This window comes from Neofelis nebulosa, chromosome 2, assembly GCF_028018385.1.
Source record: "Neofelis nebulosa isolate mNeoNeb1 chromosome 2, mNeoNeb1.pri, whole genome shotgun sequence".
Lineage (NCBI taxonomy): Eukaryota > Metazoa > Chordata > Mammalia > Carnivora > Felidae > Neofelis > Neofelis nebulosa.
In genome coordinates this window covers 90,474,775-90,495,966 of record NC_080783.1, presented here as the reverse complement: position 1 = coordinate 90,495,966, position 21,192 = coordinate 90,474,775, and the positions used below count along the sequence as shown (strand labels likewise).

Genomic DNA, 21,192 nt, shown 5'->3' with positions numbered 1-21,192 from the left:
TTCTGGCTTCAAAAATACGATGTGATGATGTTACCAGAAGGGCTATGTAAAATAAACAACAAAACTATGAATGTCTATAAGTAAATAAATATACATACACCGTAAGTAATAAATAAATAAATCACAGGCAATATTCTGTAGCTTAACACATGCCTCTAATTTTAATGGCTTAAGCAGGGCCAGCAATGACATCAGGTTATTTTAGTGAATTACTGCTTTCTCAGCGTAATTTCTCTGCTTCTTATATCATGTATAGTTGCCCTAATTATGTAATAAATTGTGAGATAAATCCTTCTTTTGAATTAGAAAATTCAAGAATAAGCTGAACAATAATAATTATCTTTCATTTAACTCTCAACTGTGTTCCAAAGCCTCAGTGGTAGAGATCAGGACTTTCCCACAAACACTTGCAAATGACAGTGTAAGGCTTTCTGATGCTGTTGTCTCTACTGTGATACTTTGCCCAAGGTGAACTTAAGTACTTTCACAACAATTCATTTCTGTGTTGGATTGAAACGTAGGGTAAAGAGATGAAAACTGTATTGTTAGTGAATATTGTACCAGGGATAAGGCAAAGTATATCTTATCAGCATTTAGCCATCAAAAAAGCATTACAATAAATGTACTTGATTTGTTTGACACCTGTAACTTTGAACAGGATGTTATTTGATTTTTTTGGTTTCCCTTTGATGTGGATTCAAAATCCCTCCCATGGTCTCATATTGGCCAGAATCACCATTTTCTCCTTGTCTCTCACCTCTATACTAATGTCAGGGTGTCGTCTGGTTGGCTCAGTTGGTAAAGCATGTGACTCTTGATCTCAGGGTTGTGATTCCACGTTGCACAGAGAGATTACTTAAAAATACACATATATTTTTAGTATATATGTATATACTAATGTCTGTACTGTGAACTTTTGAAGGGAGAGGAAGAATCTCACACATGTCGTGTACCTAGAACAGTGCTTGGCACATAGTAACTATTAATCCATTTCTACTTCTCTGCTGTTATTTTCTTTAATTTGTCTTCCCTTTATGTATTCTAATTAAAGTGTTTTGACTCTAACATTAAATAGTGATTTCTTATTCTCTTTTTGAGCTATATAGGAAGAACACAAACACATTTGAATTCTTTGAATTATGAATCAAAGTAATGTCTTTCCCTTCCTCCGTACCAAATCAAATTGCTTTTCCTTACCATCAAATTGCTTTTCCTTACCATCAAAACTTCATTTAGTAAAGATACAAATTTTATTGGAGTTCAGAAGTTGCTAATTTACACAACAAAAATACTGGATTTGTAGCAACTTAAAATGAAGAGTATAGTTGAAGCTTATAGCTTGCAAAGAATATAATTAAAAATAAAGAAACTTTTGAGAATGGGAGTTTTAAATTTAGTAAGTATATACAGAAATAGAGCCCACTATTCACAAATAAATGTTAGAAAATTAATGTTATTTGAAATGAAAATCTTGAAGAGGGTGGGTGTGTGTGTGTGTGTGTGTGTGTGTGCACGTTTATATACAATTGATACAAAGTGTCTGGGGGAAAATAAATAATATAGTCTTGAGAAATAATTTGCTTTTTTTTATTAAAATAGAGAAAACCTAGGCTGTCAGTTTTCAGTGTTAACATGTTAATGGAGAAATAAAATGTCATGAATAATCCATACAAGTATATAATTCAAAATGTACATAAATATGACATGGTCATACTTCTTCCCCTTTTGGGTGAATATAATTAATTCATTTCAATAATCTCATTTTGATTAACACAACACAAAATCATTTTTCTTTATCCCAGAATATCAGAGATAGTAGAGAAGAAAGCTGGTAGCTGAAAGCACTTTATCACTTGAAGTTAGCCTAGATAAGCCAGACTTAACACAATTTAGGTTTGGCTCTAATCACAATGATATCAATTTAGAGGAGAAACTGGTAGTACGTATATATAGGTCTGTATTTCATGGTTCTATAGTTAAAGGTCTGACGTATGTTATATTTACCTATAATTTACTATGAGATCCTGGCTATCCTATATGCTCAAGTTTTAAATGATCTCAAGTAAGTTGACAGAGATTTACTTAGATCCTGTCTTTAAATTTTAGAAGGCACTCTTGATAATATAAAGCACTGTTTAAGACATGGTGTTAGGACAAAAGCCCACAGTTCTCTAAAGTGAATTACCTATTGCAGCACTGTAAATGCCACAACTCAAGAGAAATGGGTCATTATAAACATGTTCTTTCATGAAGTGTCTCTAATTCTTCAATAGTTCCTGAACCAGCAATTTTGTTATTTGCATTTCAAAACAGAGTTGTAACAGTACAATTGAAATTCCTACAGGTCTGAATCTGCTATAGAAAAGGCTTTGTAGCCCCGGAAATGGTTAGCTTAGCCATGCAAACAAAACAGGCTCTTGACCCCAAGGACTTCCACTCTTGTAGGTAAAATGGTATCCCGTAGACACACACCATTCTGATGAAAATCAGTCCCATGTCATCTCACAATTTAGCAGCCTCATGAGTCTTTTATTACCTAAAGATTTAAGAGCAAGCTGTTGAGGAAATGTACTATACCTTCACACTGTCTGTTTTTCATGTTTCTCTGAAATCCAGGCTTACAGCGACAAAAAACAGATGTTTTTATTTGATTACAATATGCATCATCTCCACACGGATTCACATTATCTTCACAGGTATATTCAGCAGGAGCTAGGATTTAAAAATACCATCAAAACTAATATAATTCTAATTCCTGAAGTGGGAGTTTACTTTTTTTCTTAATTTGAAATTATATTTATTATTCCATAGATAACTCTTCTTGAATTTATAAGATTATGATCTTCTCTTTACATAAGCCCTTATTTCTTATACAGGTATAGAAGCAGATAAAAAACTGAACTCATTTATATTAAATATAGTTTAGGCCAAACTGTCAATAGCTGATATTTATAGCTGTAATTGAAGTACACTACTATGTAAAAGGAAGTCAAGAGTCAATATTTCTAATGACAAGTTATCACTGCAATGTTATGATATATGAGTACTACATCCTTCTCTAGGAATCAAATGGTTTCCTAGAAGCTACCTAAAGATGTGGGCATTGATTGCTAACCTAAATTTAGTACTCAGGAATTTGGTCAAGGGTACTACCATGTTACTGAAGCAAGTATGCTAAATCATCAGTTCTTAAAATTTTTTTTCGCTTGAAAATATATTCGAGGAGGAACACGCTCCAGTGGTCGTGGACTGTTAAAAAAGTCAGGGCAGACTATGTGTTATTTGTAATTCCAGCATAGTAGTTGCAGTTTCATGGCTTTATCTCCAATTCCAGAAAACTTTTTTTTTTTTTTTTTTAAGAAGGCTCTACAGCCAGAATGGAGTCCAACCTGGGGCTTGAACTCATGACCCTGAGATGAAGACCTGAGCTGAGATGAAGAGTCAGACGCTTAACTGACTAAGCCACCCAGGCACCCTTCCAGAAAACATTTTAGAATGCAAATAAATGAGAGGAAAATTATCATGAAAATAATGTTGAATTAGCTCTATTTTACTTACATATGTCAGATGATTTTGAAATATGAGAACTTTAATTATGAGAATTGTAACCATTATTCATCCCACTGATTCTTGAATATTTTATAATTAATTAAGGTACACCAGTAGACTTAGACCTCAGTTGAGATATATGTGACCATATCCTGGTGGGTATTGTTTCATCACTCAGTGAGGAATAATTCAGATGCATAATGTGAAGAAATGAGACCCCATAATAGGAAGTATTTTATGACTTTTATGAGAAATCTGAATTTAGAGTCATAAGTTTGGCTATTTTTCTTAATGTGGAAAATCAGATATCAAATATCCAACACAAAAATAACCAAGGTCTAATAAGTCAAATATCATCACACTCTAAGACATAAAATGATAATGTCTTCTTTAAGAATAACTTGGCAATGGATTAAAATTTTAAAACATGGAATAAATTATTAAGACCTTGACCATCTTTCACTCAAATATTGTAAGAGGCAAAAAAATATTAAATTTATACTTTATAAAAAAAATATTAAGGAATATAGATTTATTTGCTGACATCAAAGTCTGTAATTGGATATTGAGATCTCAGGTTCAGTACTAACAAGGATAGTCATTCTAAAATCAACTTCCTCCATCTCATGCTTTCTGATATTAATTTAACTGGCATTCTAAGGCTGCTTTGGCAAAGGCTTACAAAAAAAAAAGGCATCAAGTAAGGCTTTGAAAACAGTATTTTGTTACACCAGTAAAGAAAATTTTAGTCATGTTGAAGTAGAAGTTGAACTTGAATGTTGCTACACTTTAACAGAAAATAAACTCACTTATTCTGCAGCCTTGTTCATCTGAACCATCTCCACAGTCATCAAGTTGATCACACTGGAGGTCCATGGGGATACATTTTTTATTATTGCAAGCAAACTCATCTTTTTTACATGGTCTTGCTTTGTATGTAAGCTTACCTATAAAGTCATTAAAAATGATTAGTGCTTCAAAGAATAAAAACACATGTTTTAAATCATTTTTTAAGTTTATTCATTTATTATTTCTGAGAGAGAAAGAGAGAAAGAGAGAGAGAGCACAAGTAGATGAGGGGCAGAGAGAGAGAGGGAGACACAGAATCCAAAGCAGGCTCTAGGCTCCTCACTGTCAGCACAGAGCTGGACGCAGGGCTCTCAAACTGTGAGATCATGACCTGAGCCAAAGTCAGGTGCTTAACCAAATGAGCCACCCAGATGCCCCCAAAACAAATTTATTGAGTAAATTAACAGGTTCTTACTAAACACTATGAAAAATATGGCTCCATGATCATTTATTTGAAGCTCGTAGGCCAAATAAAAAGATTCTGAAATTCTGGACTTTCAGAAAAATAACAGTTCATTCACCCTGTAATAAGTAACGCTGTATTTCCACAAGAAAATGTTTGAATTTCACCCTAAATGGGACTTTCTTTTTAAAGTAATACAAACTTCCTCAGACCAGTTCCAGTCAGGGTTTGTCACAAAATCATTTTGCTACATATATTAGTAAAGCCTTTGGTTTTAAGAGTTTTGTTAATTTCACAACTGTGAAGAAAGGATTGTGTATACAGACATACAATCTTTGTTAGCACTCTCCCCTCCAGGAGCTGTTTAACAGAGAACCTTTTGAAACCACCATGTTTTTTCTCTCTTGCAGTATTTTCTGCAATAAAGTGTGTATAACCAATAGAGATTTACAGACTAGCAGAGACTTTGCATAAAGCCACATAGCTCTACTATTCAAATGAATGTTAGCAGATTATTTTCATACCTTGTCAGAAAAGCAAGTGTCTGAAAAAAAAATACCCTCAGACATGACACATGGAAAATACTTCTTTTTAATTTTTTGAGCCCCCAAACCATTATATTATCTTGTAGCTGTCACTGAATCAATTATTTCACATTAAATGGATTTACCACCACAGTGATCTTCATCGGAATTGTCCCCACAGTCATCAATCCCATTGCACATTTGCTCAGGCTGCAGGCATATTCTGTTATTTCTGCATCTGTGAGGTCTTGTGGGTGGGCAAAGAAACTTGGCTGAAAAAAAAAAAAAAGAAAAAGACAAAGCAGTTCCTTTGGGTCACGACTTACAATTCTTTGTTTGTTTGTTTTGGTCTTTCTTTTTTTGTTGTTTCCTTCTTTTGAAATCCATAATCTAGTTTTTATGAATATCTTTTGTTGTGGAAATTGCCTACATGCAGGTACTAGAAAATGTGTGATAATAGAAGCTATAATCCTAGTTATTTATATTAACTACAGAAAAGAGTACACAGCTGCAATGAAATAAAGTAAGAAAAAGAGCCAAACTTCATGGTCTCATTTCCAGATGCCTTATCTTAGCTGACTTCACTTGGTGTACCAAATTAATTTATGCCTGTGGTTTATACAACATGGCAGGACACTTAGCTATTTGAAAGAGCAATTTCACACAGAAGAGGGCTTGAGCAAGCATATGTTACAGGCCCAAATTTGAAAATAGGTCATCCAGTGAAAAAAATGTCCCAACAATACTATAACTGTGTTTCTTACTCTGTGTTTCTGTACAGAAATGTGTGAATATGTATTTGAGTCACATAGATGATCTTTGTTATTTATTTTTAAAATGTGTGTATATATGTATCTGTGTGTGTGTGTGTGTGTGTGTGTAAAAGAGACAACAGTGAAAGCCGGAGAATTTTATCCTGTCCTATCCATCATTATCTAACTGAAGACTTCTACCCTTGGAGTAGGAAACATCTCTAATGACTCTTTATCTTTACATGTGGAATACTCCAGGGCTCTTTCATTGGTTTTCTGATCTTCTCACTCTTGAATTCTCTGCTGATCTTCTCATTCTCATGGATTTACTTGACACAATACCCTTCAAACTTTCAATTCACTATCTAATTCTAGTATCTCATAATTGATTATAGGATATCCCCTCAAGAATTTCAAATTCAGTAAGTCAAAACCCCATTCTTTATCACCTTCCCATTACTTCCTTCTCCCTGAGCATAAACTATGTGTTATTTCCATAGTTCAGTTAGTAGTGCATCATAGCCACAGTCTGGGATTATTCTAAAGCATTCCACTTATTGACCTTCAACTCTTATTAGTCAACAGTCCTGCTGATACAGTCCCCAAACTTGCCTTCTTCTTTCCATGCATACCAGTTACAATACCTTGGCTCTTCATTATCTATTACAGAGAAAACTGAAGTAGAATCCTAACTGTCTTCATTTCACTGCCCAATGTAAGATCTTCCAAAAGATACCAGAAGAATCCACCTGACACATTAATCTGATCATCTCTTCCACAGTTATCCAGCACTTACAGAATAATATTTAAGATACTTTACATGGCATAATAGACTGATCATTACTTTGTCCCTGTCACTCCTACAGACTCATCCGTTGTATCTCTTAAAATTTCAGCAATATTACTTTATTAGCTCCTTAAATATGCCATACTCCTTCTTTCTTGACCTCCTTGGTTTAATTGAAATCTGGTTCCCACTCCAAGCATAGTTCTTCCCCTTTAGGTATTTTAGGAATGCCTCTTAAATTACTCAAACCTCATATTATCTCATGTTTAAATACACCCTTAAGTTCCTAATTTAGCTTTCAGAAATTTGTTACATCATCACGCTCTATTTAAAAAAATAAAAACAGAAACTATTATGCATTTGATTATACATCTTTCTTATTGCCATTTTCTCATCAACCTTTACTGTAAACATCACCCCCTCCCCAATTTACTAAAGACTGTAGCACCACCCTTCATAGCCATTGCTCTCTATCCAAACTCATTTCCACATCCTAGATGACATCAATATCCACATGAACAAACCGACCAATAGCTGTACCTCTTAGAGCCTTGAGTTTTTCATACCCAATGACCTTTTACTCTAATTCACCTAAGCCACCCACTGCCCTAGAAGGTTGTGAAGATTGGAAGATTTCAAGAAATTTCTCTTCTTAATTCAGTAAATGACATTTCCTGTTGCTTGCAGGTAAGAACACTAACTGATCCACATAAGTGCACCTGGATATACTGTTTCCTCCAATTGCTTCATTTACAAAGCCACTAATTTGAATGCTGCAAGTTCTGCCCACCACCTCTTACTTTCCCAACTTTCTAGTTCAACCAGTCTCATTAATATCCTTTTTCTGTCTATGGTAAAACTTTAGCTCATTGATTTATCTACCTTTTCCTATTCTCCAATGTTTTTGTCTTTACTTCCCTCTCTATTGACAGTTGATCCCATGCTCTTTGACAAATATTTACTGGTAACTTATTATACTTTTAACACTGTTCTAAGAACTTACTTAGAAACTCACTTTAGTACAAATAATCTGGATTATCTGGCCTTTTTCTCTTTTTCACACCATAGTATTCCATAATATTCATTGTTCCCATTCTATTCTGACTCTTTTTTATCCCATAGAATTCCACAGTATCCACTCTGACTCTCAAATTTATAACTCTAGACCAGCTTTTTAAACTTCAGAACCAAATATCTAGGGCCTACTTGAAATCTATACTTGAATGTCTCCTCAAATGTCTCTCAAACCAGGCTTTTAATCTTTACTTACAATACTGTTCCTCTTCCTATGTTCCCCATGTATTCAACGGTGCAAACAAAAACACCTTATACATTATACTTAGTAACTTCCTCTCCCTTGCCCCATATATCTACTCTATTATTTAATCCAATTTATTTTGTTTTTCAAACCACCTTCAGATCTGTGGTATATTTGCCATCATGTGCTATCATTATCTTAATCCAAGCTAACAGCATGGCCTGCCTAGAGTATAGCAATTATCTTACTTAAACTTGCACCTTTCTATCCAGTATTTCTAAAATATAAATAGGACTATAGAACTGTTCTGCTCAAAACGTTTTAGTATCCTTAATTGTTTTTAGGCTAAACCTAAAAATCCTTATAGAGATTTACAAGGTTCTAGACTCTTCTGTCTCTTCAGTTTCATCTGAAACCAATATCTACCTGTTCTGCACGCTCCAAGTACATGGATCTTTCAGTTCCTCCAGTAAGCTATGGGTTGCTTTGCTTCAGGGTCTGTCTACATCTTGTTTCCTTTGTCTACAACATTGTGTCATCCACCTTCCCTCCACCCCATCCCTTTCACCTACTTGGCAATGATTTATCTCTCAGACTGTAACTCAAATGTTATTTTCCATAACCCAAGATTGAATAAAATCCCTCTGGGTCTATTCTTTTGTAACTTACTCTACTTTTTTGTCAATGCATGTATCGTCATTTATAGCCATATATATTTTTTTAGATCATTTGAATCCCTATTCTACTAGATTCTCAGTTCTGTGAAGTCAGGGTCCATGTCTGTTTCTCTCATCATTATATTACTAAAAATAATAGTCTCTAACTTAACAAATATTTATTAAGTGAATGAATGACACTTTTCTTCATGCTGTTCATAATGTCTACAGTGTATTTTAGTTTGGATCTTTCAAAACTGTAGCTTTCTGAATTCCTCTTTATGCAGACCTCATCTTATTCCTCTCCATCTTACTTATACCTTTTACTTAATTCCACCATTTCTTGAAATACAATGTATGAGAATTCTGATTTGTACAGTCAGATTAAGATCTTGTCAGAGAGAACCATGTGCTGTTCATTTTTTTTTTTTTTAATAATCCCAATTACTTAGCACAGTCGCTGGTACATAACAGATTGACTCAATGTTTATACTGATGACCAAGGGGAATGTAAAAACATGCACAGAATCAAGCTGGATGTAGTTTAAGTTTTCCAGCAGCTGTCACTGAGACTCACTTCCTGGCCCTGAAAGTAGTCCTGGGGCTCTGACTCTGGAGCCTCACATGGTTAATTAGTTAGCGACCATTTGCTATTCTACTCACTAGTTGTGTACGGAAGTGGAATAGACAATAGAAAAATAATTACATAAATATATACACATATATAATTATATATATATATATATATATATATATATATATATATATACATAACTTATAAAAATAATAGGTTCTGGCTCGAAACTGGTAGATAAGTTCGTATTTTCCATATATTATAATTCAGACACAATAAAATCTCTAGTGATTCTCTAGAATCCATTTTGCAAGATTATGTAACACAAAAATTAAAACTTAGTTATGTCTCTGATCAGTTGTGCCTGCAGAGAACACCCTCCAAAAACTGTCATTTTTATGTTTTAAATCCCTTTAAAAATAAAGCTGTCTTCTTGTTTTGGAATTTTTATTCAATTGTAATGTCAGTATTCAATGTCATCATCTATTCAAAAATATTGGTTTAACCTGGTGCACCAAACAGAACAAAGAATTTGAGTATGTATACTCACTCAGTCTATGTTTTCTTTAATTCACCTGATGTGCTATTTAATTGTATCCAAAGTAGTAGTATTTTTCTTTAAATTAGTGGTAAAATACATTTTTGCTGAGATTAGATACAAATAATAATAAGGGCTAAAAATTTCTGCTACATATAAGAAAATTGGACATTGATAGTTGTTGGTTGCGTAAGTACACTCTTGACAATTATCAGTTAAGAGTAACTTGAATTGGAAGAAACAATAACTTTTTTAGGATTTTCAGATTAAAATATTAAATAACTCCTAATTTCAGTTCTCTGCCTACATCTAAATATATATAAAAATCTATTAATATATTTATATTTATAACATAGAATATATATGTATAAATAATATATATTTTAACATATTTAAATATTAAAATATAATGATATATTTACATGTTAAATATATTAATATATTCACATATTATCTTCATATAGATCTTCCTTCTCTGAACAACCTTGGTCTCAGTAGTGGGTAACTTGTGGAACTACATGATTTTATTATTCACATTTTTTCCATGTGGTTATCTGTCCAAAAAAAAAAAATGATTTAGCCTAAAGGACCACTTTGGTACAAAGCCGAAGTCTTCATATGAAACTTCTACAGTTCAGACCATAACTATCTTTGAGTAGTGTTGACATGTGCAAGTTCAGAAGTAAGAGGGTTCTCTGTAAATTCATCAGCTGTTGGACAGGGTAATCTCTTATAGCCTGAACAAAAGCTGTATCTGTGGTTTTACTTTATCTACCTAACCACAGGATGGCAGACTTTGTGGTCCGCCTCCCCACTTCATTGATTCACGCCAGTGCATTCGATTCAGAGATGAGAGTAAAATCTAGACCCATGTGAAATGCCATACCACACATATCAGGGGCTTCATCTGAGTTGTCTCCACAGTCGTCTTCTCCGTCACACACCCAGAAATGTAGTTTGCAAAGGGAATTATTGCAGAGAAACTCATCTGCTCTACATATATTTCCTCCTTTATTTTAAAACAAAACAGAAAAAAAGACACAGAAATGTAGCATAATTAATGCCAGTCAGCAGGACACATATTCCTGTAATTCTTAGCATAGTATCTAGTTTCTCATCTCCTTACACTTTTTTCCTGTATAGCACTAGGGACAAGCAGTATCCCAGATTTTTTTTTTAGTTACTCATTTTTAGTTAACTTTTCAAAACAATCTGATGTTACCAAGGCATATCATAGTTCCTTTAGAAAATAATGATAAGATGGTAGAAGGAAGTTTTCTTAAGTATAAATTATCTTATATTTCACATAATTTTTATGTTACTGTAGAGAAACTTAGGTTTTAAATAGTATTAGTTTTCATTATAAAAATTGTGTTGTTGGGGCGCCTGGGTGGCTCAGTCGGTTGAGCGTCCAACTTCAGCTCAGGTCATGATCTCACAGTCTGTGAGTTCGAGCCCCGCATCGGGCTCTGTGCTGATGGCTCAGAGCCTGGAGCCTGCTTCCGATTCTGTGTCTCCCTCTCTCTCTGCCCCTTCCCTGCTCATGCTCTGTCTCTCTCTGTCTCAAAAATAAATAAAAAAAAAACATTAAGAAAAAAAAATTGTGTTGTTTTGGAAAGAAAAGACACTTTTAAAATTTTTAGATAATTCAGCTGTATCTGGAAACTGACAAACTGAATTGTTAAAAGAGAGAATAACCAATAAAAAGTTTTGAAGTCACAGAAAAATAGTTAAGTTTATAACAGAAGTTGGTGATGTGGTGAAATATTATAGTCATCCTGGTAAAAACTGTGCAATAGTGTAGTGACTTTTTTGTGTATTTTGTAAATGTTTGCATTTTTTCTCTTTTCACAATTCAACAGAAAGCATGAAGAATGCAAGGATATACTCACTCAAAATTAAGTATATTTATCACATACAAAGGAGCCAAAATAGTAATAATTTTGGAGGGAATAATAAGGCTGGGTCTGTGAAGGTCAAACAGCTCATCTTGTTGAGTTTTGACTCGCATACACATCTTTAATAATTAACTTACAGTAGCAAAGATTTAACTTAACAAATGACAGAACAAGATTTGGATTTTAGTGTAATAACAGTAGCTACAGTGTGGAGAACTTGGAAATGAAGGTAGTGAGAGTAAAGCCAAGGCTGGAGGGAAAAGACCAGTTTGAAGAGGCATTGCGGAAGCACAGAACTCGATTTCGAACTAGCTTCTGTTGAACTGTTGAAAGTGCTTCGGGAAGTAGAATCCTCAGGATCTGATGGCTGAATAGATGAGGGTGGTGAGGAGAGTGAGTAGTCAAACACAGCACTCAATTTTTGGCTTATCTGGAGCATTTGGTGACTGTCGGTGTTGTTCAAAAAAAAATAAATAAAGGAATACAGCAGGAAGAGCAAGCTTACTAGAAATAATGACACAATTCATGTAAAGTACTAGTAGGACAAGCATATAGTGATATTTAGTAGGATAGTGGATAAATGTGTTGAAATATAGGACAGGTTCTAAGCTGTAAATATACAACTAGGGATGATCAGAATGTAGTTGTTATTTGGAATTTAGAACAAAACAGAGGAGATCAGCATTTAAAGATTGGATAAAGGGGTGTCTGCAAAAGAGGCTGAGGCTAGTTAGCTAGAGTGGTTGGAGAAATACCTAAAAAGTGTCTCAACAAGAAGGTAGTAGTTAGCACATGTATATAATGCTAAGAGAGGAGGTCCAATGAAGTGGTGGTGAATTTAATGAAATGTTTGTGGTTGGTCAATATTAGACGAAGAAGTAGTAGGTACCGTAACCATCCATCCCTTTCTAGGAGTATGCCCTTGAAGGGAAGGAGGAGAGGAGAAGGCTAGGTGATTAAAAGCCTAGTAGCTTCTGTGGAGTAAAACTGATATCTGATATACTTAAGTGCTTCTGAAAATAATTCAGTAGACAGAGTAAGCTTGAGGATACAGAAGAGAGAAAAGGTAATTGATATAACAAAGTCCTTGAGAATCCAGGAAGTGTGAAGGATTTGAGATCTAAAGTATCTACCTTATACTAGAGGTGTAACAGGTCTTCCGTTTCAAGAGGAAGGAAGAGGGAAAGGCTAGGCTAGGCACAGCTATAGGTAGATTTGTTAATTTGGTGAACAGATATTGAATAAAGCTCAAAATTTTTATTATTTCTGTGAAGTAAAGGTGAGGAGGAAATTCAACTTGTTAAAAACTTCATATGTTTGGTGTGCCTGAGTGGCTCAGTTGGTTAAAAGTCTGACTCTTGATTTCAGCTCAGGTCATGCTCTCATGATTTCTGAGATCGAGCCCTGCATCAGGCTCTGTGCCATCAGATTCTCTCTCCCTCTCTCTGCCCCTTTCCTGCCCCTGTGTGTGCACACCATTTGTAAATATTTTTATTTAAAAAAAAATAAAAACTTGATATGGTTAATGGTATACAGATGATTAGAGAAATATAGGATGATTGCTTAGAATCTTAAGTAATAGTTGAAGCTGAGATCAAGACTTTGGAGTGATGTCAATCTGAACAGTTCTAAGAGTTTCCTGCAAAAATGTTTAAGAACTGGCACAACCTACATTGGCATCTCTGAAGACTAACAAACTGTATAATAGGGAAAAACATAAGTCCATGGTAAGTCCGTGATGGTGAGTATCACCATGTGAGACTGACAACATAGTATCTGACACTGGGGTGCCCCTTTCTTTCAACTTTTGCAATACTCAAATCTAAAATGCCCTAATTCTAACAGTAATTTCAAGTATCAAAACCCATGCAAGAAAATATATTTAACAACTATCTGAAAACAATAAAAAGATAACATGTATGGTATTTAATACTAAAGAAACTTAAAATATGAATACCGATATAAAGTAAGTGCTTAATTCAATATCAAAATTCATAGGATGTGAAAGTTATATTCGTTCAGAATAAAGATTCTCAAGACTAAATCTCATTGCATGTTCCATTTTACAATGGATTATATTCAAACAAAATTTGTGAACTCTTGACATCCTCTGATTCTTTTAGAAAATTCTATTTGTAGCACATCAGTTTTGTTAAAAAGAAAAAAAAATGATTTCCCAAAGGTATCATATTAGATAATATTATAATTTGCCCCATAAAAGTGTTGGGCATATTACTATTTTTATGAAGAAGAAGAGAAATATAAATGAAATCACAGTTGTAATAGTAAGGCAAAGGTTTTGTAATAACTTACTAAAGCCTTGCTATTATACCATGAAGAATTTGCATTAAAAAATGCATCATGGGGCTACCATGACACCCTGAGTCTAACATAAAATGCTTATTTTGAAATGGCATGAGGCACATATAAGCAAAAAAAGAGGTATAATTTAAAGAGATTAGCTGTATCAAAATTCCAGTTTCCTAGTCTTTAGTCATGTTCTTATATATATTATATATAATATATATATATTTTATATATATATAAAAGCTTTTGGCAGGTTCATAGAAATCTGACCAGGCACATCATCACAGAAAATAAACATCTAGAGTTCCCATTTTAATTTGGGTGGAGGGAAGGTTTAACATATGAAAATATTTTATAATTTTCATAAATAGTTAACACACTTTTGAGCTGATGATAACTGAAAAGAATAATTCTCAATCTTGTCCACTAAAATTGCTAAGGAAAGCAAAGTTTGGGAGCTCAAGCCAAAAAAAAAAACCCAAAAAACAAAACAAAACAAAACAAAACCCACCAAGTTTCCATGTTTTATCTTTAAAAATATGAACGTTGCTTTTAATTCCACAGTATTTGGGGGTTCGTCTTTTTAAAGTAAACCAGTAAAATGGATTCACTTGGAAAATGTTTCATGTTTGTCCTGAATCTTGCCTTCCAGCCCCCAACACTTAGTTCATGTGTCAGGTTTTGGGATGAATGGAAGGCTGATTTAATAGCAGAGAGATTTATTTTGGCATTTCATTTCCTCAGTGCCTTGAAGTACATCTATCCAATACCTGAACCACTTCCTGGAAGTAAAATACTAGGAATCTGAACTTGATCATGCTTTAAGGTACATCCATACAGGATCAAATATTTTAACCATCAAGATAACTCACTGGAATTTATCTAGCAGCAAAGAAACCCAAGAAAAGTTAGAAACATTAGTGTGGAGGGAAGGAGAGCTTTGACACATTTCTAAATGATTGAATTAAAGGTCCTCAACTCTTTTTTAATCAGTAGGCTTAAACTTTTAGTAGGGTCATTTTACATCTAAAAGGCAAGTCAGATTTCAAATTCTATACTGCTTTTTTTTTTTAACTGTAAGGTTTGTTTTTTAACCTTGAATTCTTTGTTCAAACAAACATTTCTTATGAAATTTTAATATTAAAAAAAAGATAAATCCTGACAGGATTGCCCTCATACACACACACACATGCACATTCACTTATTTTCCAGATATTCTTACAGGTCTTGGAGACATTTCACTGTGATTGGATTTGTTAGTATAATAAATGAGCACAGAAACTTTCCTACAGGTAAGACAAGGAATTAGATCTCTTGATTCTCATTTCAGTAATTCTGTGTCTAATACATAGTGCAAATTCTACCTTTTGAATCTCCTTTTGAAAAAAAAAAATTGAAGACTCCTTAAAAGCTTTGGGAAACTTCTCATTATGCTTAAAATTGGAACTAAATTCTATAGCATGAATCTTCAATTACTTATAGTTCCTAAACACTTAAACTTTCTCTCACCTGTGAGACTTTGTGCATAATGATCCCACTACCTGGAATCTACTTCCTCATTCTGTTTGCATACCTAATTTTTTACATTAAGAAACTCACATTCCAACAGGGGAAACAGTCAACTAATACAGAAGTAATTATATTAGAAAGAAGAATATAATAACAAGTATGCAATCAAAGGGTTGCTAGGGAAACTCCAGAAGAGACTGAGATTTGGTTGAAGACAGTAACAACTGAATGGACTTAAAAGGAGAGATATAATTCTTATTGGCAAAGGTATTGAGATGGCAGAAATAGTAGAGGAATCTGGCAAGATGTTGAAAAGCATGGAAGATGTTGCTAGATTTATTCTTTGATTTGGCTAGGATATATGATACATAAAGAGAAATAATAGCGTATAAGAGTAGGAAGATACAATAGGATCATTTTCTTGTAACACTGACTGCCATATTTGTAAGTAACCAGGAAGGAGCTTCAAGTAAATATTTACATAGTCAGAGTTACACTTCAATAAGATGAACCTGGCAGCAGAGAGCAGAATGTATTGGAGTTGACTTACACGGTAGTATATATGCCCAGGCAGGGCAGGAAGCAATGAGAGAAGCAGCCAGACTGGTGATAGAGACTGAAATTAAGGGAATGCAGCTTAATAGCTAGAAAATGGAAAATGATGAGTAACTTAATTGTCCCGAAGTCTTAGAATATGACTGTATTTAAGACCTTTTGGTGCCAGAATGTCTACAATGTTTGATGTCTCTAAATTGGAATGTGAGAACTTAACCAAAAGTAGAAACAGCTATTAAGGAAGTCTAACCTTTTATGGCTCTATATAATGCACTGCAGATTCCAAATGAGAACTAGGATTTCTTCTCCTGAATATTACAACACTTTATCAGATTTGAGATGGAGATCTTAGCAAATCATAAAGGTTTGATCTAATATTAAAGGAAATGGGGGGCATTTTTTCTTCGAATGACTAGATATTTATAGAAGTAAAATTTTATTATTTTCTTTTTTAAAAAAGCTTTTATTTAAATTCCAGTTAGTTAACATACAGTGTTACATTAGTTTCATGTGTACAATGTAATGATTTAACACTTCCATACAATACCCAGTGTTCCTTACAACAAGTGCCCTCCTTAATCCCCATCACCTACTTGACTCCCCCTGCCCCCCCCCCCCACTCCCCTCTGGTAATTATCAGTTTGTTCTCTATAGTTAAGAGTCTGTTTCTTGGTTTGATTGTCTCTCTTTTTCTACCCCTTTTGTTCATTTGTTCTATTTCTTGAATTCTAAATATGAATAAAGTCATATGGTATTTGTCTTTCCCTGACTGACTTATTTTGCTTAGCATTATACTATCTAGCTCATTCATGTTGTTGCAAAAGTACATTTAAACTGTATAAACCCTGAGCACATGTTCAAATGCCTTGCAGCCTACATCAGTATCTAGTATCATTTCTGTTGATGATACTCCAAATATTCCATAATGTAAAGTACATCAAGATACTTTAATTTTTTTTAACGTTAATGTATTTATTTTGAGAGAAAGAGAGAGCATGCAAGAGCGTGAGCAGGGGAGGAGAAAAGAGTGAGAGGGAGGATCCCAAGCAAGCAGGCTCTTTTGCACTGTCAGTGCAGAGCCTGATGCGGGGCTCCATCTCGTGAACTGTGAGATCATGACCTGAGCCCAATCAGGAGTTGGATGCTTAACCAACAGAGCCATCCAGGTGCACTCCTTGAGAGACTTTAGTAAGCAGGTTAAAAAAAATTTTGCATTTAAACAATGTATTTAACATTATTAAAATAATAAGAATTATGGAATTTGTGATCATTTTAAGGTTTGCCCCACAATTGTTTTTTTGGTTTTTTTTTTTTTTGCTTTCCCTTCATTGACTCTAAAGTAGGAATAATTGCTGCTTTTATGGGGTGAATTACAATTAAAAAGTTGTTATCTGTCAGGAAATATTTTAACATAGCTAAAAATAATGTATTGCAAAATTAAAAGTTGTCTTCCAAACTGACAAAAAAATGTAGGTCATTTTCTTAACCATATGGCAAAAGGGAAATTTGGGGCATGACCTGCAGTTGTGTATCAGTATGTGTATGTGTAATATGGTATGCCATATGTTATTATTCTTTCATAGTAAGGCAGGCAACATGGAAGAGAAATGCACACCAAAAATACTTCTGTAGTAATGGCTACAAGCGGTTATGTTCCCTGCATCCTTCTACCCCTATCCCTGACACAGCATCTAGTCCAAAGCCATGCTTGTGATAGGATGCAATAAAAACCTGCACTTTGGTTACCTTTGTCATATGAAAACTAACACTGCACTCTATCTGGAAATTATCCAGATTTTGCTTATCCAGAACAGGATATTATGTAATGAAATAAGAATGGGTAAAGAGAATCATTTAATGATCCAATTTTTTGCCTCTAGCACACAATTGACTTGACACAGTATTTTAACTGCCACTCTCTTATTTACACACACACACACACACACACACACACACCCCTTACCTCTGTCACAGTTTTGTTCATCACTGCCATCCACACAGTCATGAATGCCATCACAAAGCCATCTAATTGGAATACAGTGGGCTTTATTTCTGCATCGAAACTGATCTTCCTTACACTCAGTCACACAGTCCATCTGTTCAAATACAAATAGGCACTGCAGTTTTCATTAATGATAATGATATAGTCACAGGAAAAACAAACACGCAGCTGACAATACTGGAGATTTATTACACTGTGGGCTTTCTTTTATTTTGACTTAATGAATATAACCCCTACAAATGACAATAAGATTTAGTATATGAACAGCACGCAGATTCATTCGGGTATTTGCTGCAATTACTATATTCAATGTACTTGTCCTAAGATTTTAGACGGCTGAGAATCAAGATTCTCTCTTTACTCTATTTTTATTACATTTGCTTTCCCGAACCTAATTCATGTAATTCAGAGATTTTAATCAAATGATAGATTTTACCTCATCTGAACCATCAGCACAATCATATTCTCCATTACATTTCAAAGATGCTGAAATACATCCTCGGCTGGCACATATATATTCACTTGATGAGCAAGTAGGAGAGTCTGAATATAATTATAAAGTTAAGATTTAAATTCACTAAAATGAATGATTGCTTTGATAGATAAAAACATATATAAGCATATAAAAAATTCATAGACAGTAATGAAAATAGTTTATATTTAAACTGTACTTAATATCTGATATTACACATTTACTTAAAATGTGTTTCATAATATTATTGCATTTCATAAAATATATCTCAATGACGTAATAGGCTGTTCAGTAAGTTTTTAACTCACTAAAGACAGAAAGGAAGAAAAAAAAACCCTCTATATCCTCCTTCTCTTTAATTTTGAACAGTTAAATGAATTTTTCATAATTTTAAATTAAATTATTTAAAAACAAAGGCTTCAAGTTGTTTTTAAAACTGTAGTGAGACTTAGTGACCCTTGGGAATGTTAATTTCTATATGCATTATATAAAGCTAAAAGTAGAAATCTTGGCATGGTCTCATAGACCCCATGATATCTAGCTGGCTGTGTTGACATAAATGTCATATTTGCATAAGTTCTGAGAAGTATTTTTGTTTTGGGGTCTTAAACATGAATATATGCATAATTAACTGAGTCTATAGAATCTGAAGTATTCTTTTATGACATAGAAAATAAAAATAGCATGTGGATATTTAAACTACTATCAGTACCTAATCTAATTAATTGACATAGTAATTATGATTGCTGCCTTAGTCTCTGGGTTTGAGTTAGCTAGGCTTGCCTTCAAATCTCTGGTAGCCAAAAGTACTTATATAATGGCTTTGCTTACTCCAAGGATGCTCAGAAGCTTTTTCTTAGAGTTTTAATTCCTTTTAATTGGCAGTGTTTGCCTAGAGATCTGTATTCATATGGAGTCTGAAGATAGGTCTATATTCAGTAAGAAAAAAGATCAATTAGCAATATCGACCACGGGCAGCAACATGTGTGTCCTGTATCTGCTACTGTCACCTAGGCTCTCAAAGTAATGCTTTTGTGGTTGTACATAGATCATAGCATGATTTTCTCCCAGTAATTCTTTTTTTTTTTTTTTTTTTTTGGTAAGATGATGCTATTAAAATACCTAAGTATAAAAAAATTAAGTTTTAATGGCCATATTTCTAAGGCTATATTTAGGGGATAAAAACGCACAATAAATTGGGTGTTTTTTCCCTGTACTCTGGTCTTGCTTCCTAATTTTATTTTGATTTTGGACCAAAATGCAAATAGAAATAATATACTTATGCTTTTTCTCAGCTGGTTTCATGTTGAAACTACTGCATTCTTTTCCATAACCTTAATGTCCATAACTGAAAACCTGACGTTTATTGCACTGACAGTTTCAACATATATCACTTTTCCATCTTGGAGGAACAATTCCAAATGGGGTGGAAAGACGGAGAAACCAGAAAATCAAATTTGGGAGTAATGCTTGGATCCCAAACATAGTAATTATCCTACACTAAAATACATTCAAAACATATAAAGGGTACACTATTTAATTCACCTATAAGCATATCTAAAATCTTATATCTGAAACATAGTATGTGTGTGCATTTGCCATTGTTTTCTCCTAATTACTGCTTAAAATGGTTTTATACCAAGTTAAAATATCAGCTACATTAACTACCACCTCAATCATTTTACCTGGCTCACAGTTTTTCTCATCTTCTCCATATTTACAGTCTTCATGGCCATCACATTTCCACTTTGCTGATATACACTGACCATTGGAACACTGGAACTGATCTTTGGAACAACTTGTTTCACAATTTCTCTGTCAAAAACCACACAACACAGTTAACATTAAATTTTTACACTGCCACAAATAAGAAGCTCAGATGGTCATTTAAGCCCACGGCTATATAACAAAACTATAACAATTTTCTATTTTCATTTGTCTCTGTAAGTCTTATGATGACTTACAGAGAAATGAGAAAAGAACATAGATCCTATGGTTCCATCACATCAATTACTCCGAGGAGATAATTTTCCAATAGACAGGGGGTCATGTAATTTTAATAATTATAGGTGACAATAAAGATCGTGGAGGAAATAAAGGGTTAAAAATTATCTCTAATAAGTACATCCAGTTCATTGGGAATGGGGTAGCAGGATGAAAGCGAAACAAAGAAGAATGAAGGCTAATCTGTTTTGTGTTGGCAAAAACTTCCTGCAGTGTCCTTCCTTTATCCTTCTTTTCACGCCTCTTCCTCAGGCCTTTCACAAACTAGTTGCTGTTCATAATCTTTCTCTCCTCCAACATTTGTTGCTAAAGAACCGTGACAGGAACTGTCACAATTGTCACGTCTGCTAGTTTGCATATAGATTTTATTTGTAAGTCAAACAAGACAGTAGCTATACCTTTGGGAAACCTTTCGATTCTTTATATGAGATCAATAAAAGGGAGCCAGTAGAAATTAAACTTCCTTGGGTCTGACCAGTCCTGTTGATATGGGATGCTCCAATGAAACGTCTTGCTGGGATGAGGTTTTTCTGTAAGTAATTTCTATTCTTGCCA

The 21,192-nt window shown here is 33.9% G+C and overlaps 1 protein-coding gene across 4 annotated transcripts in view; it reads right to left on the bottom strand.

Annotated features, from left to right (window-relative positions):
* LRP1B (LDL receptor related protein 1B) overlaps window positions 1–21,192 on the bottom strand; it is a 1,890,044-nt gene that overhangs the window by 133,798 nt on the left and 1,735,054 nt on the right. For all 4 annotated transcript variants that reach the window (XM_058715412.1, XM_058715410.1, XM_058715409.1 and 1 more), the window contains exons 69-75: window positions 20,319–20,448; window positions 18,598–18,704; window positions 18,123–18,255; window positions 10,777–10,899; window positions 5,472–5,597; window positions 4,359–4,496; window positions 2,578–2,712 (exon numbers count right to left, since the gene is read on the bottom strand). In XM_058715412.1, coding sequence (XP_058571395.1) covers window positions 2,578–2,712; window positions 4,359–4,496; window positions 5,472–5,597; window positions 10,777–10,899; window positions 18,123–18,255; window positions 18,598–18,704; window positions 20,319–20,448 — 892 coding nt within the window. The remainder of the gene's footprint in view (window positions 1–2,577; window positions 2,713–4,358; window positions 4,497–5,471; window positions 5,598–10,776; window positions 10,900–18,122; window positions 18,256–18,597; window positions 18,705–20,318; window positions 20,449–21,192) is intronic.